The sequence below is a fragment of the Coregonus clupeaformis genome, chromosome 39 (genome assembly GCF_020615455.1).
Source record: "Coregonus clupeaformis isolate EN_2021a chromosome 39, ASM2061545v1, whole genome shotgun sequence".
Lineage (NCBI taxonomy): Eukaryota > Metazoa > Chordata > Actinopteri > Salmoniformes > Salmonidae > Coregonus > Coregonus clupeaformis.
The window spans coordinates 11,014,968-11,042,575 of NC_059230.1; the positions used below are offsets into that span (position 1 = coordinate 11,014,968).

At 50.0% G+C, this 27,608-nt stretch overlaps 1 protein-coding gene across 1 annotated transcript in view; it reads right to left on the reverse strand.

The window, feature by feature from the left end:
* Positions 1–27,608, reverse strand: part of kif1c (kinesin family member 1C) — an 86,892-nt gene that overhangs the window by 51,329 nt on the left and 7,955 nt on the right. The window contains exons 2-5 of the mRNA XM_045211899.1: positions 17,054–17,181; positions 2,469–2,545; positions 2,252–2,366; positions 1,463–1,527 (exon numbers count right to left, since the gene is read on the reverse strand). Of these exons, the coding sequence (XP_045067834.1) occupies positions 1,463–1,527; positions 2,252–2,366; positions 2,469–2,545; positions 17,054–17,159 (363 nt within the window). The 5' untranslated portion in view covers positions 17,160–17,181. The remainder of the gene's footprint in view (positions 1–1,462; positions 1,528–2,251; positions 2,367–2,468; positions 2,546–17,053; positions 17,182–27,608) is intronic.

The window sequence follows — 27,608 nt, forward strand, 5'->3', positions numbered from 1 at the left end:
AGGGTGGAGAGAGAGAGGGATGGAGAGAGAGAGGGGTGGAGAGAGAGGGATGGAGAGAGGGAGGGATGGAGAGAGATGAGAGAGGGATGGAGAGAGAGAGAGAGAGAGAGAGGGGGACGGAGAGAGAGGGGGATGGATGGAGAGAGGGATGGATGGATGGAGAGAGGGATGGATGGAGAGAGAGAGGGGGATGAGAGAGAGGGATGATGGAGAGAGGATGGAGAGAGAGAGGGATGGAGAGAGAGGGGTGAGAGAGAGAGGGATGGAGAGAGAGAGGGATGGAGAGAGAGGGGTGGAGAGAGAGAGGGTGGAGAGAGAGAGGGATGGAGAGAGAGAGGGATGGAGAGAGAGAGGGATGAGAGAGAGAGGGATGGAGAGAGAGGGATGGAGAGAGAGAGGGATGGAGAGAGAGGGGTGGAGAGAGAGGGGTGAGAGAGAGAGGGATGGAGAGAGAGAGGGATGGAGAGAGAGAGGGATGGAGAGAGAGAGGGATGGAGAGAGATGAGAGAGGGATGGAGAGAGAGGGGGACGGAGAGAGAGGGGGATGGATGGAGAGAGGGATGGATGGATGGAGAGAGGGATGGATGGAGAGAGAGAGGGGGGGATGAGAGAGAGAGGATGGAGAGAGAGAGGGATGGAGAGAGAGAGGGATGGAGAAAGAGAGGGATGGAGAAAGAGAGGGATGGAGAGAGAGGGGTGGAGAGAGAGAGGGGTGGAGAGAGAGAGGGATGGAGAGAGAGAGGGAGTTGGAGAGAGAGGGATGGAGAGAGAGGGGTGGAGAGAGAGGGGTGAGAGAGAGAGGGATGGAGAGAGAGAGGGATGGAGAGAGAGAGGGATGGAGAGAGATGAGAGAGGGATGGAGAGAGAGGGATGGAGAGAGAGAGGGATGGAGAGAGAGAGGGATGGAGAGAGAGAGGGATGGAGAGAGATGAGAGAGGGATGGATGGGGGAGAGAGAGAGGGAGGGATGGATGGAGAGGGATGGAGAGAGATGAGAGAGGGATGGAGAGAGATGAGAGAGGGATGGAGAGAGAGGGATGGAGAGAGATGAGAGAGGGATGGAGAGAGAGGGATGGAGAGAGATGGATGGAGAGAGATGAGAGAGGGATGGAGAGAGAGAGAGAGAGAGAGAGAGAGAGAGAGAGAGAGAGAGAGAGAGAGAGAGAGAGAGATAGAGAGAGAGAGAGAGAGATGGATGGAGAGAGAGGGATGAGGGAGAGGGGGATGGAGAGAGAGAGGGATGGACAGAGAGAGGGATGGAGAGAGAGATGGATGGATGGAGAGAGAGAGATAGATGGAGAGAGAGAGAGAGATGGAGAGAGAGAGGTCACAAGATAAGCCATTTACATTGGTAAAAATTGCAATATCAACAATGGGTTAAATTCAGCTCAGTTTAGGTTGTTGTTTAAACGAAGATGGCTGTGATGATGGTATAGATGTATCAGAGGTCAGGGGTCAGTTACCTGTGGTATGATCCCCTCCTGTCCCTCTTCCTGCCGGCCCATCATGGTGTAACTCTTCCCTGCTCCTGGAATTATAATGAACAACAGAAAAACATCTCAGTATATCATGGGTAGTATTTATAGCTAGATAGGTCAATATATCATGGGTAGTATCTATAGCTAGATAGGTCAATATATCATGGGTAGTATTTATAGCTAGATAGGTCAATATATCATGGGTAGTATTTATAGCTAGATAGGTCAATATATCATGGGTAGTATTTATAGCTAGATAGGTCAATATATCATGGGTAGTATTTATAGCTAGATAGGTCAATATATCATGGGTAGTATTTATAGCTAGATAGGTCAATATATCATGGGTAGTATTTATAGCTAGATAGGTCAATATATCATGGGTAGTATTTATAGCTAGATAGGTCAATATATCATGAGTAGTATTTATAGCTAGATAGGTCAATATATAATGGGTAGTATTTATAGCTAGATAGGTCAATATATCATGGGTAGTATTTATAGCTAGATAGGTCAATATATCATGGGTAGTATTTATAGCTAGATAGGTCAATATATCATGGGTAGTATCTATAGCTAGATAGGTCAATATATCATGGGTAGTATTTATAGCTAGATAGGTCAATATATCATGGGTAGTATTTATAGCTAGATAGGTCAATATATCATGGGTAGTATTTATAGCTAGATAGGTCAATATATCATGGGTAGTATTTATAGCTAGATAGGTCAATATATCATGGGTAGTATTTATAGCTAGATAGGTGAACCAACCTGTCTGTCCGTAGGCGAAGATACAGACATTGTATCCTTCAAACGCATGAAGCAGCATCTCCTCTCCAATGTCCTTATAGACTTGTCTCTGGGAGGCAAATCTCTCATCCTCCGCCTGGGGAGATAGGACACAACATGGACACACAGTTACCAGATTTACTATGAAGAAGAGAGAAACTGTGGGTACTTGGGCTCAATGAGAGAGAGATAACCTCACCGTAGTGTGTGACCAGTAGGAGTAGTCAAAGGTGAAACTCTTTCCTTCATTCTTGGGCTGTTTGGGGTTGGAGATGCCTGGAGAGAACAGACAACACACTGTGTTTATAATAAAGGCCTGGGGGTTACGGTTGTGTGTTTATAATAAAGGCCTGGGGGTTACGGTTGTGTGTTTATAAAGGCCTGGGGGTTACGGTTGTGTGTTTATAAAGGCCTGGGAGTTACGGTTGTGTGTTTATAATAAAGGCCTGGGGGTTACGGTTGTGTGTTTATAAAGGCCTGGGGGTTACGGTTGTGTGTTTATAATAAAGGCCTGGGGGTTACGGTTGTGTGTTTATAATAAAGGCCTGGGGGTTACGGTTGTGTGTTTATAATAAAGGCCTGGGGGTTACGGTTGTGTGTTTATAATAAAGGCCTGGGGGTTCGGTTGTGTGTTTATAAAGGCCTGGGGAGTTCTGTTGTGTGTTTATAAAGGCCTGGGGGTTACGGTTGTGTGTTTATAAAGGCCTGGGGGTTACGGTTGTGTGTTTATAAAGGCCTGGGGGTTACGGTTGGGCCTCCCGAGTACGGGCCTCCCGAGTGGCGCAGTGGTCTAAGGCACTGCATCGCAGTGCTAGCTGTGCCACTAGAGATCCTGGTTCGAATCCAGGCTCTGCTGTAGCCGGCCGCAACCGGGAGACCAATGGGGCGGCGCACAATTGGCCCAGCGTCGTCCAGGGTAGGGGAGGGAATGGCAGGCAGGGAGGTAGCTCAGTTGATAGAGCATGGCGTTTGCAACGCCAGGGTTGTGGGTTCATTTCCCACGGGGGGCCAGTATGAAAATAATAATGTATGCACTCACTGACTGTAAGTCGCTCTGGATAAGAGCGTCAGCTAAATGACGTAAATGTAAATGTGTTTATAAAGGCCTGGGGGTTACGGTTGTGTGTTTATAAAGGCCTGGGGGTTACGGTTGTGTGTTTATAAAGGCCTGGGGGTTACGGTTGTGTGTTTATAAAGGCCTGGGGGTTACGGTTGTGTGTTTATAAAGGCCTGGGGGTTACGGTTGTGTGTTTATAAAGGCCTGGGGGTTACGGTTGTGTGTTTATAAAGGCCTGGGGGTTACGGTTGTGTTTGCTTTGCATCACAAGATATCAGTTCAATGTATCTACAGTAACCACATTATTTCATCTTCCAAATAACTATATTATGTAATTATGTTAAGATTAGTGATTCACCTACCTCAGGCCCTAACCTTAACTAACCTTAACACACCCTAACCCCCTTCGAACTGAACATGCAAAAATAACAGACTCCAGGGTCACATGACTGGCACAGGAATTCTGGGATTGCTGCTGAGGCCTGTTCCATGTGCCACACTCACACACCCCAGGGTTTATTTATAGGCTGAGAGGGGGGTGATTTGCTGTGGTCTCTGGCATACTGATGCAACAGAGAGAGCCTGCTCTCACTCAGCCTCACCCTGCGCACACACACACACACGTTATGTAACCTGTTTGAGATGTTCACAGTAAAATTCGATGCGGCGGCCATATTGTCTGAACTGTGTGAAATGTTGAATATTAAAACACCTTTCTAGAATACCGTACACCAATCACCATGAGGGGGAGTGAACAAGTGCACCCTACAAAGAGAAGGGGAGTGAAGGAGTGCACACTACAGAGAGAAGGGGAGTGAAGGAGTGCACACTACAGAGAGAAGTGGAGTGAAGGAGTGCACACTACAGAGAGAAGGGGAGTGAAGGAGTGCACCCTACAAAGAGAAGTGGAGTGAAGGAGTGCACAGTACAGAGAGAAGTGGAGTGAAGGAGTGCACACTACAGAGAGAAGTGGAGTGAAGGAGTGCACACTACAGAGAGAAGTGGAGTGAAGGAGTGCACAGTACAGAGAGAAGGGGAGTGAAGGAGTGCACACTACAGAGAGAAGGGGAGTGAAGGAGTGCACACTACAGAGAGAAGGGGAGTGAAGGAGTGCACAGTTTGTAGCAGTTCATTAGATTCTCACAGAGATGAGCACATACCTACTGTAACCACAGGCCATGTGTGTGTGTGTGTGACCTGTTTTAGAGGACAGATGTGAAAAAGATCAGAATCTCCTCAGAATGGACAGATCAGGTGTCTGGGAGAGGACAAAAGGAGAGAGAGAAGGAGGGAGGAGAGAGAGAAGGAGGGAGGAGAGAGAGAAGGAGGGAGGAGAGAGAGGTATGGAGACACATACTTGTTAGAAAGAGAGAGACATACTTGTTAGAAAGAGAGAGACATACTTGTTAGAAAGAGAGAGGTATGGAGAGAGACAGACTTGTTAGAAAGAGAGAGGTATGGAGAGACAAACTCTGGTCTAGAGTTTTTTTTCCTCTGGTTGCACATGTGACATGCTGGTAGAAATTAGGTAAAACGGATTTAAATTTGCCTGCATTAAAGTCCCCGGCCACTAGGAGCGCCGCTTCTGGATGAGCATTTTCTTGTTTGCTTATGGCCTTATCCAGCCCGTTGAGTGCGGTCTTAGTGCTGGCATTGGTTTGTGGTGGTAAATAGACGGATACGAATAATATAGATGAGAACTCTCTTGGTAGATAGTGGGTCTACAGCTCATCATGAGGTACTCTACCTCAGGCGAGCAATACCTTGAGACTTCCTTAATATTAGACATCCTGCACCAGATGTTATTGATAAATAGAGACACACCCCCACCCCTCGTCTTACCAGACGTAGCTGCTCTGTCCTGCCGATGCACGGAAAATCCAGCCAACTGAATATTATCCATGTCGTCATTCAGCCACGACTCGGTGAAACATATAATATTACAGTTTTTAATGTCCCATTGGAAGGATACTCTCGACCGTAGATCATCCAGTTTATTTTCCAGTGATTGCACCTTGGCCAATAAAACGAATGGTAGAGGCGGTTTACCCACTCGCCAATGAATCCTCACAAGGCACCCCGACCTTCGCCCCCTGTATCTCCATCTTTTCTCCACGCGAATGACGGGGATTTGGGCCTGGTCTCGGTGAAGCAGTATATCCTTCGCATTGGACTCATTAAAGAAAATATCTTCGTCCAGTTCGAGGTGAGTAATCGCTGTTCTGATGACCAGAAGCTCTTTTCGGTCATAAGAGACGGTAGCAGCAACATTATGTACAAAATAAGTTACAAACAATGCGAAAAAACTAACAAAATAGCACAGTTGGTTAGGAGCCCTGTAAAACGGCTGCCATCCCCTCCGGTGCCATTGTTATACAGTGAGGGAAAAAAGTATTTGATCCCCTGCTTATTTTGTACGTTTGCCCACTGACAAAGAAATGATCAGTCTATAATTTTAATGGTAGATTTATTTGAACAGTGAGAGACAGAATAACAACAAAGAAATCCAGAAAAACGCATGTCAAAAATGTTATAAATTGATTTGCATTTTAATGAGGGAAATAAGTATTTGACCCCCTCTCAATCAGAAAGATTTCTGGCTCCCAGGTGTCTTTTATACAGGTAACGAGCTGAGATTAGGAGCACACTCTTAAAGGGAGTGCTCCTAATCTCAGTTTGTTACCTGTATAAAAAGACACCTGTCCACAGAAGCAATCAATTAATCAGATTCCAAACTCTCCACCATGGCCAAGACCAAAGAGCTCTCCAAGGATGTCAGGAACAAGATTGTAGACCTACACAAGGCTGGAATGGGCTACAAGACCATCGCCAAGCAGCTTGGTGAGAAGGTGACAACAGTTGGTGCGATTATTCGCAAATGGAAGAAACACAAATGAACTGTCAATCTCCCTCGGCCTGGGGCTCCATGCAAAATCTCACCTCGTGGAGTTGCAATGATCATGAGAACGGTGAGGAATCAGCCCAGAACTACACCGGAGGATCTTGTCAATGATCTCAAGGCAGCTGGGACCATAGTCACCAAGGAAACAATTGGTAACACACTACGCCGTGAAGGACTGAAATCCTGCAGCGCCCGCAAGGTCCCCCTGCTCAAGAAAGCACATATACTTGCCCGTCTGAAGTTTGCCAATGAACATCTGAATGATTCAGAGGAGAACTGGGTGAAAGTATTGTGGTCAGATGAGACCAAAATGGAGCTCTTTGGCATCATCTCAACTCGCCATGTTTGGAGGAGGAGGAATGCTGCCTATGACCCCAAGAACACCATCCCCACCGTCAAACATGGAGGTGAAAACATTATGCTTTGGGGGTGTTTTTCTGCTAAGGGGACAGGACAACTTCACTGCATCAAAGGGACGATGGACGGGGCCATGTACCATCAAATCTTGGGTGAGAACCTCCTTCCCTCAGCCAGGGCATTGAAAAAGGGTCGTGGATGGGTATTCCAGCATGACAATGACCGAAAACACACGGCCAAGGCAACAAAGGAGTGGCTCAAGAAGAAGCACATTAAGGTCCTGGAGTGGCCTAGCCAGTCTCCAGACCTTAATCCCATAGAAAATCTGTGGAGGGAGCTGAAGGTTCGAGTTGCCAAACGTCAGCCTCGAAACCTTAATGACTTGGAGAAGATCTGCAAAGAGGAGTGGGACAAAATCCCTCCTGAGATGTGTGCAAACCTGGTGGCCAACTACAAGAAACGTCTGACCTCTGTGATTGCCAACAAGGGTTTTGCCACCAAGTACTAAGTCATGTTTTGCAGAGGGGTCAAATACTTATTTCCCTCATTAAAATGCAAATCAATTTATAACATTTTTGACATGCGTGTTTCTGGATTTTTTTGTTGTTATTCTGTCTCTCACTGTTCAAATAAACCTACCATTAAAATTATAGACTGATCATTTCTTTGTCAGTGGGCAAACGTACAAAATCAGCAGGGGATCAAATACTTTCTTCCCTCACTGTATATATGCTGAATGCTGCAGCACGGGTACAGACCAGGACCAGGTGGACATTACACCTGTTTTAAGGACTCTGCCCTGGCTGCCTGTGAGTTCTAGAGTTAATTTTATCAATTACAATCCACGATTGTGCACCCCAATACATATCAGACATGCTTTTAAGTTATGTACCCAGTAGGTCCCTCAGGTCCTCTGGCACTGGCCTTTTAACTATCCCAAACCCAGGACCAAGAGGCATGGAGAGGCAGCCTTTAGTTACTATGCCCCCAGCCTCTGGAATAGCCTGCCAGAGAACCTGATGGGGGCTGAAACTGGGGACATATTGAAAAGAGATATTAAAACACATCTTGTTAGCTTTGCTTTTCCTCAGGATGCTTTTGAGTCCTTCAGTTTGTCATTCTTTAGTTTTTATCTTGTGTTTGTAGTGTAGTAAATATTTAAATATTTCTGCTTTTATTTTCTTATTTTTATAAGTTTTTCCCTGTGAAGGACATTGTGTTGCATTCCATGTCTGAAATGTGCTGTATAAATAAAGCTTGATTCGATTTAATCTGGACTAGACAATCTCTCTCTATAGAGGGGGGTATTCTGGACTAGACCATCTCTCTCTCTCTAGATGGTTATGCAAATCACCCAAAGAACAACAAGTCCTCAACTGTGGGATTTAGGCAAATGATCAGTGTGTGTGTGTGTGAGTGTGTGTGTGTGTGTGTGTGTGTGTGTTGTACAGTCAATTGCAGACAGTAGCCAACCAGAGCAAGGTTGAGCAGACAGGCTGTTCAGAGCTGCTGAACCCAGGGTCACACACACACTGGGGCTACGTTCCAATTCTCCACCCTTCTACCACACACTGGGGCTACGTTCCAATTCTCCACCCTTCTACCACACACTGGGGCTACGTTCCAATTTTCCACCCTTCTACCACACACTGGGGCTACGTTCCAATTCTCCACCCTTCTACCACACACTGGGGCTACATTCCAATTCTCCACCCTTCTACCACACACTGGGGCTACGTTCCAATTCTCCACCCTTCTACCACACACTGGGGCTACGTTCCAATTCTCCACCCTTCTACCACACACTGGGGCTACGTTCCAATTCTCCACCCTTCTACCACACACTGGGGCTACATTCCAATTCTCCACCCTTCTACCACACACTGGGGCTACGTTCCAATTCTCCACCCTTCTACCACACAATGGGGCTACGTCCTGATTCTCCACCCTTCTCCTAGACTGTACACTTGCACACTTCCTCACATGGATTTAACAACAGTGAAAACTCCCTCCAGCCAATGCTTTCACCAATCATATGCTTTTAAATCCATGCGCACACTTCGGGAGAAGAGTGGAGAATCAGGACGTATCCCCAGTGTGTATAGGGAGAAGGGTGGAGAATCAGGACGTATCCCCAGTGTGTGGGAGAAGGGTGGAGAATCAGGACGTATCCCCAGTGTGTGGGAGAAGAGTGGAGAATCAGGACGTATCCCCAGTGTGTGGGAGAAGGGTGGAGAATCAGGACGTATCCCCAGTGTGTGGGAGAAGAGTGGAGAATCAGGACGTAGCCCCAGTGTGTATAGGGAGAAGGGTGGAGAATCAGGACGTATCCCCAGTGTGTGGGAGAAGAGTGGAGAATCAGGATGTATCCCCAGTGTGTTGGAGAAGGGTGGAGAATCAGGACGTATCCCCAGTGTGTGGGAGAAGAGTGGAGAATCAGGATGTATCCCCAGTGTGTATAGGGAGAAGGGTGGAGAATCAGGACGTATCCCCAGTGTGTGGGAGAAGAGTGGAGAATCAGGACATAGCCCCAGTATGTATAGGGAGAAGGGTGGAGAATCAGGACGTATCCCCAGTGTGTATAGGGAGAAGGGTGGAGAATCAGGACGTATCCCCAGTGTGTGGTAGAAGGGTGGAGAATCAGGACGTATTCCCAGTGTGTATAGGGAGAAGGGTGGAGAATCAGGACGTATCCCCAGTGTGTATAGGGAGAAGAGTGGAGAATCAGGACGTATCCCCAGTGTGTGGTAGAAGAGTGGAGAATCAGGACGTATCCCCAGTGTGTATAGGGAGAAGGGTGGAGAATCAGGACGTATCCCCAGTGTGTGGGAGAAGGGTGGAGAATCAGGACGTAGCCCCAGTGTGTATAGGGAGAAGGGTGGAGAATCAGGACGTATCCCCAGTGTGTGGGAGAAGGGTGGAGAATCAGGACGTATCCCCAGTGTGTATAGGGAGAAGGGTGGAGAATCAGGACGTATCCCCAGTGTGTATAGGGAGAAGAGTGGAGAATCAAGACGTATCCCCAGTGTGTGGTAGAAGGGTGGAGAATCAGGACGTATCCCCAGTGTGTGGGAGAAGGGTGGAGAATCAGGACGTATCCCCAGTGTGTGGGAGAAGGGTGGAGAATCAAGACGTATCGCCAGTGTGTGGGAGAAGGGTGGAGAATCAGGACGTATCCTCAGTGTGTGGGAGAAGGGTGGAGAATCAGGACGTATCCCCAGTGTGTGGGAGAAGGGTGGAGAATCAGGACGTAGCCCCAGTGTGTATAGGGAGAAGGGTGGAGAATTAAAACGTATCCCCAGTGTGTGGGAGAAGGGTGGAGAATCAGGACGTATCCCCAGTGTGTGGGAGAAGGGTGGAGAATCAGGACGTATCACCAGTGTGTATAGGGAGAAGGGTGGAGAATCAAGACGTATCCCCAGTGTGTGGGAGAAGGGTGGAGAATCAGGACGTAGCCCCAGTGTGTGGGAGAAAGGTGGAGAATCAGGACGTATCACCAGTGTGTATAGGGAGAAGGGTGGAGAATCAGGACATGGCCCAGTGTGTATAGGGAGAAGAGTGGAGAATCAGGACGTATCCCCAGTGTGTATAGGGAGAAGGGTGGAGAATCAGGACGTATCCCCAGTGTGTGGGAGAAGGGTGGAGAATCAGGACGTATCCCCAGTGTGTGGGAGAAGGGTGGAGAATCAGGACGTAGCCCCAGTGTGTATAGGGAGAAGGGTGGAGAATCAGGACGTATCCCCAGTGTGTATAGGGAGAAGGGTGGAGAATCAGGACGTATCCCCAGTGTGTGGGAGAAGAGTGGAGAATCAGGACATATCCCCAGTGTGTGGGAGAAGGGTGGAGAATCAGGACGTATCCCCAGTGTGTATAGGGAGAAGAGTGGAGAATCAGGACGTATCCCCAGTGTGTGGTAGAAGAGTGGAGAATCAGGACGTAGCCCCAGTGTGTATAGGGAGAAGGGTGGAGAATCAGGACGTATCCCCAGTGTGTGGTAGAAGAGTGGAGAATCAGGACGTATCCCCAGTGTGTGGTAGAAGAGTGGAGAATCAGGACGTAGCCCCAGTGTGTATAGGGAGAAGGGTGGAGAATCAGGACGTATACCCAGTGTGTATAGGGAGAAGGGTGGAGAATCAGGACGTATCCCCAGTGTGTGGTAGAAGAGTGGAGAATCAGGACGTATCCCCAGTGTGTGGGAGAAGGGTGGAGAATCAGTGGTCCTCTGTAGCTCAGCTGGTAGAGCACGGCGCTTGTAACGCCAAGGTAGTGGGTTCGATCCCCGGGACCACCCATACACACACAAAAAAAAAAATGTATGCACGCATGACTGTAAGTCGCTTTGGATAAAAGCGTCTGCTAAATGGCATATTATATTATTATAATCAGGACGTATCCCCAGTGTGTATAGGGAGAAGAGTGGAGAATCAGGACGTATCCCCAGTGTGTCGTAGAAGAGTGGAGAATCAGGACGTATCCCCAGTGTGTATAGGGAGAAGGGTGGAGAATCGGGACGTATCCCCAGTGTGTATAGGGAGAAGGGTGGAGAATCAGGACGTATCCCCAGTGTGTATAGGGAGAAGAGTGGAGAATCAGGACGTATCCCCAGTGTGTATAGGGAGAAGGGTGGAGAATCAGGACGTATCCCCAGTGTGTATAGGGAGAAGGGTGGAGAATCAGGACGTATCCCCAGTGTGTATAGGGAGAAGGGTGGAGAATCAGGACGTAGCCCCAGTGTGTGGTAGAAGGGTGGAGAATCAGGACGTATCCCCAGTGTGTATAGGGAGAAGGGTGTGTATAGGGAGAAGGGTGGAGAATCAGGACGTATCCCCAGTGTGTGGGAGAAGGGTGGAGAATCAGGACGTATCCCCAGTGTGTATAGGGAGAAGAGTGGAGAATCAGGACGTATCCCCAGTGTGTGGTAGAAGAGTGGAGAATCAGGACGTATCCCCAGTGTGTATAGGGAGAAGGGTGGAGAATCAGGACGTATCCCCAGTGTGTGGGAGAAGGGTGGAGAATCAGGACGTATCCCCAGTGTGTATAGGGAGAAGGGTGGAGAATCAGGACGTATCCCCAGTGTGTATAGGGAGAAGGGTGGAGAATCAGGACGTATCCCCAGTGTGTGGGAGAAGGGTGGAGAATCAGGACGTAGCCCCAGTGTGTATAGGGAGAAGGGTGGAGAATCAGGACGTAGCCCCAGTGTGTATAGGGAGAAGGGTGGAGAATCAGGACATATACCCAGTGTGTATAGGGAGAAGGGTGGAGAATCAGGACGTATCCCCAGTGTGTATAGGGAGAAGAGTGGAGAATCAGGACGTATCCCCAGTGTGTGGTAGAAGAGTGGAGAATCAGGACGTATCCCCAGTGTGTGGGAGAAGGGTGGAGAATCAGTGGTCCTCTGTAGCTCAGCTGGTAGAGCACGGCGCTTGTAACGCCAAGGTAGTGGGTTCGATCCCCGGGACCACCCATACACACACAAAAAAAAAAATGTATGCACGCATGACTGTAAGTCGCTTTGGATAAAAGCGTCTGCTAAATGGCATATTATATTATTATAATCAGGACGTATCCCCAGTGTGTATAGGGAGAAGAGTGGAGAATCAGGACGTATCCCCAGTGTGTCGTAGAAGAGTGGAGAATCAGGACGTATCCCCAGTGTGTATAGGGAGAAGGGTGGAGAATCGGGACGTATCCCCAGTGTGTATAGGGAGAAGGGTGGAGAATCAGGACGTATCCCCAGTGTGTATAGGGAGAAGGGTGGAGAATCAGGACGTAGCCCCAGTGTGTGGTAGAAGGGTGGAGAATCAGGACGTATCCCCAGTGTGTATAGGGAGAAGGGTGTGTATAGGGAGAAGGGTGGAGAATCAGGACGTATCCCCAGTGTGTGGGAGAAGGGTGGAGAATCAGGACGTATCCCCAGTGTGTATAGGGAGAAGAGTGGAGAATCAGGACGTATCCCCAGTGTGTGGTAGAAGAGTGGAGAATCAGGACGTATCCCCAGTGTGTATAGGGAGAAGGGTGGAGAATCAGGACGTATCCCCAGTGTGTGGGAGAAGGGTGGAGAATCAGGACGTATCCCCAGTGTGTATAGGGAGAAGGGTGGAGAATCAGGACGTATCCCCAGTGTGTATAGGGAGAAGGGTGGAGAATCAGGACGTATCCCCAGTGTGTGGGAGAAGGGTGGAGAATCAGGACGTATCCCCAGTGTGTATAGGGAGAAGGGAGGAGAATCAGGACGTATCCCCAGTGTGTGGTAGAAGAGTGGAGAATCAGGACGTATCCCCAGTGTGTGGTAGAAGAGTGGAGAATCAGGACATAGGCCCAGTGTGTATAGGGAGAAGTGTGGTGAATCAGGACGTATCCCCAGTGTGTATAGGGAGAAGGGTGGAGAATCAGGACGTAGCCCCAGTGTGTGGGAGAAGAGTGGAGAATCAGGACGTATCCCCAGTGTGTATAGGGAGAAGAGTGGAGAATAAGGACGTATCCCCAGTGTGTGGTAGAAGAGTGGAGAATCAGGACGTATCCCCAGTGTGTGGGAGAAGGGTGGAGAATCAGGACGTATCCCCAGTGTGTATAGGGAGAAGAGTGGAGAATCAGGACGTATCCCCAGTGTGTATAGGGAGAAGGGTGGAGAATCAGGACGTAGCCCCAGTGTGTGGGAGAAGAGTGGAGAATCAGGACATATCCCCAGTGTGTATAGGGAGAAGAGTGGAGAATCAGGACGTATCCCCAGTGTGTGGTAGAAGAGTGGAGAATCAGGACGTATCCCCAGTGTGTGGGAGAAGGGTGGAGAATCAGGACGTATCCCCAGTGTGTATAGGGAGAAGAGTGGAGAATCAGGACGTATCCCCAGTGTGTGGTAGAAGAGTGGAGAATCAGGACGTATCCCCAGTGTGTATAGGGAGAAGGGTGGAGAATCAGGACGTATCCCCAGTTTGTATAGGGAGAATGGTGGAGAATCAGGATGTAGCCCCAGTGTGTATAGGGAGAAGAGTGGAGAATCAGGACGTATCCCCAGTGTGTATAGGGAGAAGGGTGGAGAATCAGGACGTATCCCCAGTGTGTATAGGGAGAAGGATGGAGAATCAGGACGTAGCCCCAGTGTGTATAGGGAGAAGGGTGGAGAATCAGGACGTATCCCCAGTGTGTATAGGGAGAAGGGTGGAGAATCAGGACGTATCCCCAGTGTGTATAGGGAGAAGGGTGGAGAATCAGGACGTATCCCCAGTGTGTATAGGGAGAAGGGTGGAGAATCAGGACGTAGCCCCAGTGTGTATAGGGAGAAGGGTGGAGAATCAGGACGTATCCCCAGTGTGTATAGGGAGAAGGGTGGAGAATCAGGACGTAGCCCCAGTGTGTATAGGGAGAAGAGTGGAGAATCAGGACGTATCCCCAGTGTGTATAGGGAGAAGGGTGGAGAATCAGGACGTAGCCCCAGTGTGTATAGGGAGAAGGGTGGAGAATCAGGACGTATCCCCAGTGTGTGGGAGAAGGGTGGAGAATCAGGACGTATCCCCAGTGTGTGGGAGAAGGGTGGAGAATCAGCACGTATCCCCAGTGTGTATAGGGAGAAGGGTGGAGAATCAGGACGTATCCCCAGTGTGTGGTAGAAGAGTGGAGAATCAGGACGTATCCCCAGTGTGTGGTAAAAGAGTGGAGAATCAGGACGTAGGCCCAGTGTATATAGGGAGAAGGGTGGAGAATCAGGACGTATCCCCAGTGTGTGGTAGAAGAGTGGAGAATCAGGACATAGCCCCAGTGTGTATAGGGAGAAGTGTGGAGAATCAGGACGTATCCCCAGTGTGTATAGGGAGAAGGGTGGAGAATCAGGACGTATCCCCAGTGTGTGGGAGAAGGGTGGAGAATCAGGACGTATCCCCAGTGTGTATAGGGAGAAGAGTGGAGAATCAGGACGTATCCCCAGTGTGTATAGGGAGAAGGGTGGAGAATCAGGACGTAGCCCCAGTGTGTGGGAGAAGAGTGGAGAATCAGGACATATCCCCAGTGTGTATAGGGAGAAGAGTGGAGAATCAGGACGTATCCCCAGTGTGTGGTAGAAGAGTGGAGAATCATGACGTATCCCCAGTGTGGGGTAGAAGAGTGGAGAATCAGGACATAGCCCCAGTGTGTATAGGGAGAAGTGTGGAGAATCAGGACGTATCCCCAGTGTGTATAGGGAGAAGGGTGGAGAATCAGGACGTATCCCCAGTGTGTGGGAGAAGAGTGGAGAATCAGGACGTATCCCCAGTGTGTATAGGGAGAAGAGTGGAGAATCAGGACGTATCCCCAGTGTGTATAGGGAGAAGGGTGGAGAATCAGGACGTATCCCCAGTGTGTATAGGGAGAAGAGTGGAGAATCAGGACGTATCCCCAGTGTGTATAGGGAGAAGGGTGGAGAATCAGGACGTAGCCCCAGTGTGTGGGAGAAGAGTGGAGAATCAGGACATATCCCCAGTGTGTATAGGGAGAAGAGTGGAGAATCAGGACGTATCCCCAGTGTGTGGTAGAAGAGTGGAGAATCAGGACGTATCCCCAGTGTGTGGGAGAAGGGTGGAGAATCAGGACGTATCCCCAGTGTGTATAGGGAGAAGAGTGGAGAATCAGGACGTATCCCCAGTGTGTGGTAGAAGAGTGGAGAATCAGGACGTATCCCCAGTGTGTATAGGGAGAAGGGTGGAGAATCAGGACGTATCCCCAGTTTGTATAGGGAGAATGGTGGAGAATCAGGACGTAGCCCCAGTGTGTATAGGGAGAAGAGTGGAGAATCAGGACGTAGCCCCAGTGTGTATAGGGAGAAGGGTGGAGAATCAGTACGTAGCCCCAGTGTGTATAGGGAGAAGGGTGGAGAATCAGGATGTATCCCCAGTGTGTATAGGGAGAAGAGTGGAGAATCAGGACGTATCCCCAGTGTGTATAGGGAGAAGTGTGGAGAATCAGGACGTATCCCCAGTGTGTATAGGGAGAAGGGTGGAGAATCAGGACGTATCCCCAGTGTGTGGGAGAAGAGTGGAGAATCAGGACGTATCCCCAGTGTGTATAGGGAGAAGAGTGGAGAATCAGGACGTATTCCCAGTGTGTATAGGGAGAAGGGTGAAGAATCAGGACGTATCCCCAGTGTGTGGGAGAAGGGTGGAGAATCAGGACGTATCCCCAGTGTGTATAGGGAGAAGAGTGGAGAATCAGGACGTATCCCCAGTGTGTATAGGGAGAAGGGTGGAGAATCAGGACGTAGGCTCAGTGTGTGGGAGAAGGGTGGAGAATCAGGACGTAGCCCCAGTGTGTATAGGGAGAAGGGTGGAGAATCAGGACGTATCCCCAGTGTGTATAGGGAGAAGGGTGGAGAATCAGGACGTATCCCCAGTGTGTATAGGGAGAAGGGTGGAGAATCAGGACGTATCCCCAGTGTGTATAGGGAGAGAACCAGGACGTATCCCCAGTGTGTGGGAGAAGGGTGGAGAATCAGGACGTATCCCCAGTGTGTGGTAGAAGAGTGGAGAATCAGGACGTATCCCCAGTGTGTGGTAGAAGAGTGGAGAATCAGGACGTATCCCCAGTGTGTGGTAGAAGAGTGGAGAATCAGGACGTATCCCCAGTGTGTGGGAGAAGGGTGGAGAATCAGGACGTATCCCCAGTGTGTGGGAGAAGGGTGGAGAATCAGGACGTATCCCCAGTGTGTGGTAGAAGAGTGGAGAATCAGGACGTATCCCCAGTGTGTATAGGGAGAAGGGTGGAGAATCAGGACGTATCCCCAGTGTGTATAGGGAGAAGGGTGGAGAATCAGGACGTATCCCCAGTGTGTGGTAGAAGAGTGGAGAATCAGGACGTAGCCCCAGTGTGTATAGGGAGAAGGGTGGAGAATCAGGACGTATCCCCAGTGTGTATAGGGAGAAGGGTGGAGAATCAGGACGTAGCCCCAGTGTGTATAGGGAGAAGGGTGGAGAATCAGGACGTATCCCCAGTGTGTATAGGGAGAAGGGTGGAGAATCAGGACGTATCCCCAGTGTGTATAGGGAGAAAGGTGGAGAATCAGGACGTATCCCCAGTGTGTATAGGGAGAAGGGTGGAGAATCAGGACGTATCCCCAGTGTGTATAGGGAGAAAGGTGGAGAATCAGGACGTATCCCCAGTGTGTATAGGGAGAAGGGTGGAGAATCAGGACGTATCCCCAGTGTGTATAGGGAGAAGGGTGGAGAATCAGGACGTATCCCCAGTGTGTGGTAGAAGGGTGGAGAATCAGGACGTAGCCCCAGTGTGTATAGGGAGAAGGGTGGAGAATCAGGACGTAGCCCCAGTGTGTGGGAGAAGGGTGGAGAATCAGGACGTAGCCCCAGTGTGTATAGGGAGAAGGGTGGAGAATCAGGACGTATCCCCAGTGTGTATAGGGAGAAGGGTGGAGAATCAGGACGTATCCCCAGTGTGTATAGGGAGAAGGGTGGAGAATCAGGACGTATCCCCAGTGTGAGTTACTTACATGTGGAGTTGCCCTGCATCTGTATAACACACTTGGCGTCTCGGCTGGTCTCCCGGGAGTTGAAAGGTCGCACGCGCACCGCCACCTTCACCGAGGCTCCCGCCATCCTCACCTCTGACCCCTTACCCCTAGAACACAGAACACATCTTTAGAACATGGAACACAGCTTTAGAACATAGAGCACATATTAAGAACACAGTCCTTTATTTTCCATTTGCGATAGTCGTTTCACAGCCTTAGGCTGAAGACGAAGTGCCTTCCTATTCCCTGTGTACTACATCAGACCAGAGCCTCATAACTAAAGCTGTGTACTACATCAGACCAGAGCCTCATAACTAAAGCTGTGTACTACATCAGACCAGAGCCTCATAACTAAAGCTGTGTACTACATCAGACCAGAGCCTCATAACTAAAGCTGTGTACTACATCAGACCAGAGCCTCATAACTAAAGCTGTGTACTACATCAGACCAGAGCCTCATAACTAAAGCTGTGTACTACATCAGACCAGAGCCTCATAACTAAAGCTGTGTACTACATCAGACCAGAGCCTCATAACTAAAGCTGTGTACTACATCAGACCAGAGCCTCATAACTAAAGCTGTGTACTACATCAGACCAGAGCCTCATAACTAAAGCTGTGTACTACATCAGACCAGAGCCTCATAACTAAAGCTGTGTACTACATTAAAGGGAATATGGTACCATGGCTGCGTTTAGACAGGCAGCCCAATTCTGATCTTTTTTCCACTGATTGGTCTTTTTACCAATCAGATCAGCTCTGAAAAAAACTGATGTGAAATGATCTGATGTGACTAGTCAAAATACCAATTAGTGGAAAAAAGATCTGAATTGGGCTGCCCGTCTAAACGCAGCCTTAGAAAACAACAGAGCTTAGTTCCACTGTCAGCCCTGAGAGATGAGGAGAGGCTAGTGTACAGTAAATGTATTGGGTGCGAGCAGCGCAAAGCGTCAGGCAGCTACTGAGTTCTACAGCATCCTTCTGCTGTGGGTTATGCTGTTGTTTGTAATGTTCTGGATGAACGTCAGGGAGAAGTTTCCTTTAGACACAGAACATAGCCAGCCGTATGTCGTTACATCTGGTGTGTGTGGTGACTGACAGACGTTATTTCTCATTACTGAGTCTTCTGCCTGAACACACAATAACCCCTCCTTCTCTCTCCATCCGTTTCTCTCTCCATCCGTTTCTCTCACTCTCAAACACATTCCTACAGTCTGACTGTGTGCTAAACTCCAGTGTTTCCACAGGAACCAGGATGTTTTCATACTCTAATTATCTTCCTCTCTAACCTCCCTCTCTTTCTCTCTAACCTCCCTCTCTAACCTCCCTTCCTCTTCCTCTCTGTCTCTCTCTCTCTCTCTCTAACCTCCCTCTCTTCCTCTCTGTCTCTCTCTCTCTCTCTCTAACCTCCCTCTCTTCCTCTCTGTCTCTCTCTCTCTCTCTCTAACCTCCCTCTCTTCCTCTCTGTCTCTCTCTCTCTCTCTCTAACCTCCCTCTCTTCCTCTCTGCTCTCTCTCTCTCTCTCTAACCTCCCTCTCTTCCTCTCTAACCTCCCTCTCTCTCTCTCTAACCTCCCTCTCTTCCTCTCTAACCTCCCTCTCTCTCTCTCTAACCTCCCTCTCTTCCTCTCTAACCTCCCTCTCTTCCTCTCTAACCTCCCTCTCTCTCTCTCTCTCTAACCTCCCTCTCTCTGTAACCTGTTCTGTAATGCCATTCAGAAGATGCTTCTACCCACTAACTACTCTACTAGCAGGTGCTACTCTAGTCAGTCAGTCTAAAGGTGTTACATGTGAATCAGTCAGAACAGCCCTAGGATAAACACATAACATCTGTCAAAGTAAATACATCTCTTTCAAACGCACCATTTTTAAACCATAAATCACACACACACACACACACACACACACACACACACACACACACACACACACACACACACACACACACACACACACACACACACACACACACACACACACACACACACCACTTACTTTGTAACCTGCAGCCACATTCCAAACCCAATTCATTTTCACCTTTCAACTCTGAATGGCAAAACACTTTAATGACACACCGAGTCACACACACACACACACACACACACACTGCGTTGGTTTCTCTACACACACCGAGTCTCACACACACACACACACACAGCGTTGGTTTCTCCACACACACCGAGTCTCACACACACACACACACACAGCGTTGGCTTCTCCACACACACCGAGTCTCACACACACACACACACACACACAGCGTTGGTTTCTCCACACAGCGTTGGTTTCTCCACACAGCGTTGGTTTCTCCACACACAGCGTTGGTTTCTCCACACACAGCGTTGGTTTCTCCACACAGCGTTGGTTTCTCCACACAGCGTTGGTTTCTCCACACACACAGCGTTGGTTTCTCCTCACACACAGCGTTGGTTTCTCCTCACACACAGCGTTGGTTTCTCCTCACACAGCGTTGGTTTCTCCACACAGCGTTGGTTTCTCCACACACACAGCGTTGGTTTCTCCTCACACAGCGTTGGTTTCTCCACACACACAGCGTTGGTTTCTCCACACACACAGCGTTGGTTTCTCTACACACACAGCGTTGGTTTCTCCACACAGCGTTGGTTTCTCCACACAGCGTTGGTTTCTCCACACAGCGTTGGTTTCTCCACACAGCGTTGGTTTCTCCACACAGCGTTGGTTTCTCCACACACAGCGTTGGTTTCTCCACACACAGCGTTGGTTTCTCCTCACAGCGTTGGTTTCTCCTCACAGCGTTGGTTTCTCCACATAGCGTTGGTTTCTCCACACACAGCGTTGGTTTCTCCACACAGCGTTGGTTTCTCCACACAGCGTTGGTTTCTCCACACACAGCGTTGGTTTCTCCACACACAGCGTTGGTTTCTCCACACAGCGTTGGTTTCTCCACACAGCGTTGGTTTCTCCACACAGCGTTGGTTTCTCCTCACAGCGTTGGTTTCTCCACACACACAGCGTTGGTTTCTCCACACAGCGTTGGTTTCTCCACACACAGCGTTGGTTTCTCCACACAGCGTTGGTTTCTCCACACAGCGTTGGTTTCTCCACACAGCGTTGGTTTCTCCACACAGCGTTGGTTTCTCCACACACAGCGTTGGTTTCTCCACACAGCGTTGGTTTCTCCACACACTGTCACGCCCTGAATCAGGGGACTCTTATATGTTGAGTCAGGGTGTGAATATTCTATGTTGTGTTTTTCTATGTTTCAGTCTAGATGTTGTATTTCTATGTTTGGCCGGGTGTGGTTCCCAATCAGAGGCAGCTGTCGCTCGTTGTCTCTGATTGGGGATCATACTTAGGCAGCCTATTGGCACTGTTTAGTTGTGGGATCTTGTTCCGTGAGTAGGCTTGTTTTGTGTTCAGCCTGAGGACGTCACGTTTCGTTTGTTTGTTGTTTTGTCGTGTGTTTATCATTTAAATAAACATGTACACATGTCACGCTGCGCCTTGGTCTGACCCGTCCTTAAACGAACGGGACAGAAGATCCCACCAAACACGGACCAAGCAGCGTGCCCAGGAGGACCGAACTCCCTGGACACAGGTGGGGAAGATGTGGTCGTGGGAGGAGATACTTGCGGGGAAAGGACCCTGGGCGAAGGGGGAAGCCCAGGCAGGAGAGGAGCAACGGCAACACAGAAGCCGGCCGAGGAGGAAGCCCGAGAAGCAGCCCCAATAAACATTTTTGGGGTGGTCGGGGAGCGAGAGAGAAGAGCCCCGACCACTGCACCCGGTGGGTTTCCAGATTGATTCCCTACGACCATGGGAAGAAGAGTGGGAACAGTATTATACTGAGGAGTCGGAGGATGACGACGACGATGAGTTTCTGTTCCCTAACTCGTGGGGGCTCCTGGAGGAGTCCTCACTGGAGGACGAGTGCCGAGAGAGAGAGAAGGATCGGATCTGCAGGGTAAGAGAGGAGGCCACCATATTACGGGGGCTGATAGATAGAATAGAGCGGGAGAGATCCATTCAAGAGGAGGCACTGCAGGAGGCTCGTAGGGAGAAGGACGAAGTAGAGGCACGGAGAGAGGAGCTGGTTAGGCAATATAAGGAGCGGGGGTTAATAAAGGAACCCAGGTATGCGGAGATACGCACTGTATCGCCAGTGCGCATGCACAGCCCAGTGCGTTCTGTGCCAGCGCCCCGCACGTGTCGTGCGAAAGTGGGCAGCCAGCCAGGACGGGTTGTGCCAGCTCTCCGCTCCAGTCCGCCTCCACAGTCCGGCCCGGCCCGTTCCTGCTCTCCGCACCAAGCCAGTGGTGCGTGTCCCCAGTCCTGCCCGGCCCGTTCCTGCTCCTCGCACCAAGTCAGTGGTGAGTGTCCCCAGTCCGGCCCGGCCCGTTCCTGCTCCTCGCACCAAGACAGTGGTGCGTGTCCCCAGTCCGGCCTGGCCCGTTCCTGCTCCTCCCACCAAGCCAGTGGTGCGTGCCAGTCGGCGGCTGCTCCCAAGCCAGTGGTGCGTGTCCCCAGTCCGGCCCGGCCCGTTCCTGCTCCTCGCACCAAGCCAGTGGTGCGTGTGTCCAGTCCGGCACGGCCCGTTCCACCGGTGCCTGGTCCGGCACCGGTCAGCTGCTCCACTCCGGAGCCTGAGCAGTCCGCTCCACCGGTGCCTGATCCAGCTCCGGTCAGCTGCTCCACTCCGGAGCCTGAGCAGTCCGCTCCACCGGTGCCTGATCCAGCTCCGGTCAGCTGCTCCACTCCGGAGCCAGAGCAGTCCGCTCCACCGGGGTCCAGTCCAGCTCCGGTCAGCGGCTCCACTCCAGAGCCAGAGCAGTCCGCTCCACCAGGGTCTAGTCCAGCTCCGGTCAGCGGCTCCACTCCGGAGCCAGAGCAGTCCGTTCCACCGGTGCCTGATCCAGCTCCGGTCAGCTGCTCCACTCCGGAGCCTGAGCAGTCCGCTCCACCGGGGTCTAGTCCAGCTCCGGTCAGCGGCTCCACTCCAGAGCCAGAGCAGTCCGCTCCACCAGGGTCTAGTCCAGCTCCGGTCAGCGGCTCCACTCCGGAGCCAGAGCAGTCCGTTCCACCGGTTCCTATTCCAGCTCCGGTCAGCGGCTCCACTCCGGAGCCAGAGCAGTCCACTCCACCGGTGCCCAGTCCAGCTCCGGTCAGCGGCTCCACTCCGGAGCCAGAGCAGTCCACTCCACCGGTGCCCAGTCCATCTCCGGTCAGCGGCTCCAGTCCAGACCCAGACGTCAGCCCCTCTCCAGGTTCGGGGTCTCCCACACCAGGGTCTAGACAGGGCTTGGTACTTCGTGGGAGGAAGGAGAGGGGAAGCAGCGCGCCGAGGTCCAGACCAGACCAGGGGCGCAACAGGGAGGCGGAGAGTATGTGGTCGTCACGCCCGGAGCCGGATCCGCCTCCAAGGCGGAATGCCCACCCGGCCCCTACCCTGTTATGTAAAGGTTGTGCGGGGGGGGGGGTACTGTCACGCCCTGACTCAGGGGACTCTTATTTGTTGAGTCAGGGTGTGAATATTCTATGTTGTGTTTTTCTATGTTTCAGTCTAGGTGTTGTATTTCTATGTTTGGCCAGGTGTGGTTCCCAATCAGAGGCAGCTGTCGCTCGTTGTCTCTGATTGGGGATCATACTTAGGCAGCCTATTGGCACTGTTTAGTTGTGGGATCTTGTTCCGTGTTGGAGGCTTGTTTTTTGTTCAGCCTGAGGACTTCACGTTTCGTTTGTTTGTTGTTTTGTCGTGTGTTTATCATTTAAATAAACATGTACGCATTTCACGCTGCGCCTTGGTCCGACCCGTCCTTAAACGAACGTGACACACACACAGCGTTGGTTTCTCCACACACACAGCGTTGGTTTCTCCACACACAGCGTTGGTTTCTCTATGAGGAAGACATAAAGGCCATGTGCTCCTGGGAAAGACTCCAGTCGGATAAGGATAAGGTTAGGGTTAGGGTTAAGGATAAGGTAACTGTGTGTGTAAATGCTGTGTCATCACCCCACTCCATATGAACAGAACACATGGAATTTACTCTCATCCCTTCAGTAGCTGTTAGAGATCAGATAGATACACCCAGCAGGCTGGTAGAGGTCCATCTAGAACCCAGCAGGCTGGTAGAGGTCCATCTAGAACCAGGGTCAGATAGATACACCCAGCAGGCTGGTAGAGGTCCATCTAGAACCCAGCAGGCTGGTAGAGGTCCATCTAGAACCCAGCAGGCTGTTAGAGATCAGATAGATACACCCAGCAGGCTGGTAGAGGTCCATCTAGAACCCAGCAGGCTGGTAGAGGTCCATCTAGAACCAGGGTCAGATAGATACACCCAGCAGGCTGGTAGAGGTCCATCTAGAACCCAGCAGGCTGGTAGAGGTCCATCTAGAACCAGGGTCAGATAGATACACCCAGCAGGCTGGTAGAGGTCCATCTAGAACCCAGCAGGCTGGTAGAGGTCCATCTAGAACCCAGCAGGCTGGTAGAGGTCCATCTAGAACCAGGGTCAGACTGTCTGTGGTTAGTTAGCTACAGCTCTCTCATATCTTCTCTCCTCTCTCTCCCTCCCTGCTGTCTCTCTGTCTCGAGTCTTCAACCACTCTCTCATTAACTGTAGCTGGCAAGGGGAAGACACAGGCAATTACTGCTGGTTTAGAGAAGGAGAGGAGAGATCGAGCTGGTACAGTCTGATGTACTGTCCTCTACTGTATCTAAGCCTGGTACCGTCCCCAACCCTTAACGACCTCCAGTACTGTCCTCTACTGTATCTAAGCCTGGTACCGTCCCCAACCCTTAACGACCTCCAGTACTGTCCTCTACTGTATCTAAGCCTGGTACCGTCCCCAACCCTTAACGACCTCCAGTACTGTCCTCTACTGTATCTAAGCCTGGTACCGTCCCCAACCCTTAACGACCTCCAGTACTGTCCTCTACTGTATCTAAGCCTGGTACCGTCCCCAACCCTTAACGACCTCCAGTACTGTCATCTACTGTATCTGAGCCTGGTACCGTCCCCAACCCTTAACGACCTCCAGTACTGTATCTAAGCCTGGTACCGTCCCCAACCCTTAACGACCTCCAGTACTGTCCTCTACTGTATCTAAGCCTGGTACCGTCCCCAACCCTTAACGACCTCCAGTACTGTCCTCTACTGTATCTAAGCCTGGTACCTTTCCCTTTCCACAGAGGGCTCTACCTGGAACCAAAACAGGTTCTACCTGGAACCAAAACAGGTTCTACCTGGAACCAAAACAGGTTCTACCTGGAACCAAAACAGGTTCTACCTGGAACCAAAACAGGTTCTATGAGGACAACGGAAGAACCCTCTTGGTACCCTCGTGTAAGAGTGTACGGACCAGTGGAATGGTGAGTGTGATATTCCCATGTTGGGAATGTTGTGGTCTATACCACAGTCACGTCCGGACCAGTGGAATGTGAGTGTGATATTCCCATGTTGGGAATGTTGTGGTCTATACCACAGTCACTCCCAGACACACACTGTCCGTCCCTGTGTGTTTTAACAGGAATATCCCACACACCATTCACTGGACTGTATATACACTACATGACCAAAAGTATGTGGACACCTGCTCGTCGAATATCTCATTCCAAAATCATGGGCATTAATATGGAGTTGGTCCCCCCTTTGCTGCTATAACAGCCTCCACTCTTCTGGGAAGGCTTTCCACTAGATGTTGGAACATTGCTGCAGGGACTTGATTCCATTCAGCCACAAGAGCATTAGTGAGGTCGGGCGCTGATGTTGGGCGATTAGGCCCGGCTCGCAGTCAGCGTTCCAATTCATCCCAAAGGTGTTCGATGGGGTTGAGGTCAGGGCTCTGTGCAGGCCAGTCTAGTTCTTCCACACCGATCGCGACAAACCATTTCTGTATGGACCTCGCTTTGTGCACGGGGCATTGTCATGCTGAAACAGGAAAGGGCCTTCCCCAAACTGTTGCCACAAAGTTGGACGCACATAATCGTCTAGAATGTCATTGTATGTTGTAGCGTTAAGACTTCCCTTCACTGGAACTAAGGGGCCTAGCCCGAACAATGAAAAACAGCCCCAGACCATTATTCCTCCTCCACCAAACTTTACAGTTGACACTATGCATTGTAGCAGGTAGCGTTCTCCTGGCATCTGCCAAACCCAGATTCGTCCGTCGGACTGCCAGATGGTGAAGTGTGATTCATCACTCCAGAGAATGCGTTTCCACTGCTCCAGAGTCCAATGGCGGCGAGCTTTACACCACTCCAGCTGACGCTTGGCATTGCACATGTTGATCTAAGGCTTGTGTGCGGCTGCTCAGCCATGGAAACCCATTTCATGAAGCTCCCGATGAACAGTTCTTGTGCTGACGTTGCTTCCAGAGGCAGTTTGGAACTCGGTAGTGAGTGTTGCAACCGAGGACAGACCATTTTTATGCGCTACTCGCTTCAGCACTCGGCGGTCCCGTTCTGTGAGCTTGTGTGGTCTACCACTTTGCAGCTGAGCTGTTGTTGCTCTTAGACGTTTCCACTTCACAATAACAGCACTTACAGTTGACCGGGGCAGCTCTAGCAGGGCAGAAATTTGACAAAGTGACTTGTTGGAAAGGTGGCATCCTATGACGGTACAACGTTGAAAGTCACTGAGCTCTTCAGTAAGGCCATTCTACTGCCAATGTTTGTCTATGGAGATTGCATGGCTGTGTGCTTGATTTTATACACCTGTCTAACATGTAACCCCACAGTACCATGTTAGCAGCGTAAACAAACACACGCACACACACACTATGCAAACACACACACACACTATGCAAACACAAACACACACACACACTATGCAAACACACGCACACTATGCAAACACACACAGACAGACACAGGGACAAACAGACAGACAGACAGACAGACAGACACAAAGACAGACAGACAGACACAGAAAGACACAGGGACAGACAGAGACATACAGAGACAGACAGATAGACACCGAGAAAGACAGACAGACAGAGAGACACACAGACAGAGACACACAGACAGACAGACAGACAGAGAGAGAGAGAGACAGACAGAGACAGAGAGAGACAGACAGAGAGAGACCGAGAAAGAAACAAAGACAGACAGACAGAGACAGAGACAAACAGAGACAGACAGACAGAGACAGATACAGACCCAAAGACAGGCAGAGACAGACAGACAGACAGTGAGAGACAGAGACATAGAGACAGAAAGACAGAGAGACAGACAGACAGACACATAGAGAGACAGACACAGACAGACAGAGACAGAGTCAGACAGACAGAAACAGACAGACAGACAGAAACACATACGGAGAGAGAGACAGACAGATTACAGAGATCCACAAAGAATTCGAAAACAAACCCAATTTTGATAAACTCCCTTATCTACTGGGTGAAATACCACAGTGTGCCATCACAGCAGCAAGATTTGTGACCTGTTGCCACAAGAAAAGGGCAACCAGTGAAGAACAAACACCATTGTAAATACAACCCATATTTATGTTTATTTATTTTCCCTTTTGTACTTTAACTATTTGCACATCGTTACAACACTGTATATATACATAAGGACATTTGAAATGTCTTTATTCTTTTGAAACTTCTGAGTGTAATGTTTACTGTTAATATTTATTGTTTATTTCACTTTTGTTTACTATATACTTCACTTGCTTTGGCAATGTTAACATACATTTCCCATGCCAATAAAGCCCTTAAATTGAAATTGAATTGACAGACAGAGACAGAGAGACAGACACAGATAGAGAGAGACAGACACAGAGACAGACAGAGACAGACAGACACAGAGACAGACAGAGACAGACAGAGACAGACCGAGACAGACCGAGACAGACAGAGACAGACACAGAGACAGACAGACACAGAGACAGAGACACACACAGACAGACAGACAGACAGACAGACAGACAGACAGACAGACAGACAGACAGACAGACAGACTCAGTCTTGTGATTTTCTAGTTTGAGAGGATTGACTGGTATGATCAGGTTGAAAGACACACACAACATGTGTGGTAGGTACAGAGTATTGAAGGAGCAGAGTGGAATGTGTTCTAGGAGGCAGAGAGAGAAACCCTGACATCACAGGAAAGGTATTCCAAACACACACAGTGCTGTGGCCATGTTTCCAGTGCAGGGTATTATACAGTACAATGACAGTGTGTTAAAATGGGTTGGGTGTTATCATACCGTTTCTGTACCATACCGGGGTATACGGTATTACCGGAAGTGCACACAAGGGGCCCATTAATTATTTTTTTAGGACACACAAAACAATTTAGGCAACAGGGATCTTTATCCATGAGGGGATTGAATGTCTCTAGTCGGTACCAGTCTTTTAGCTAACATTCCACTCCTTCCCTCTGTCTCTGCTGTAACCAAGACGCTTGATCTCGACATCTAGCCACTTAGCTAGCAAGTTAGCAAACCCAATGCACAGCTGGAGCCCTGAGCTGGAGCCCTGAGCTGGAGCCCTGAGCTAGAGACCTGGAGCCCTGAGCTGGAGCCCTGAGCTGGAGCCCTGAGCTAGAG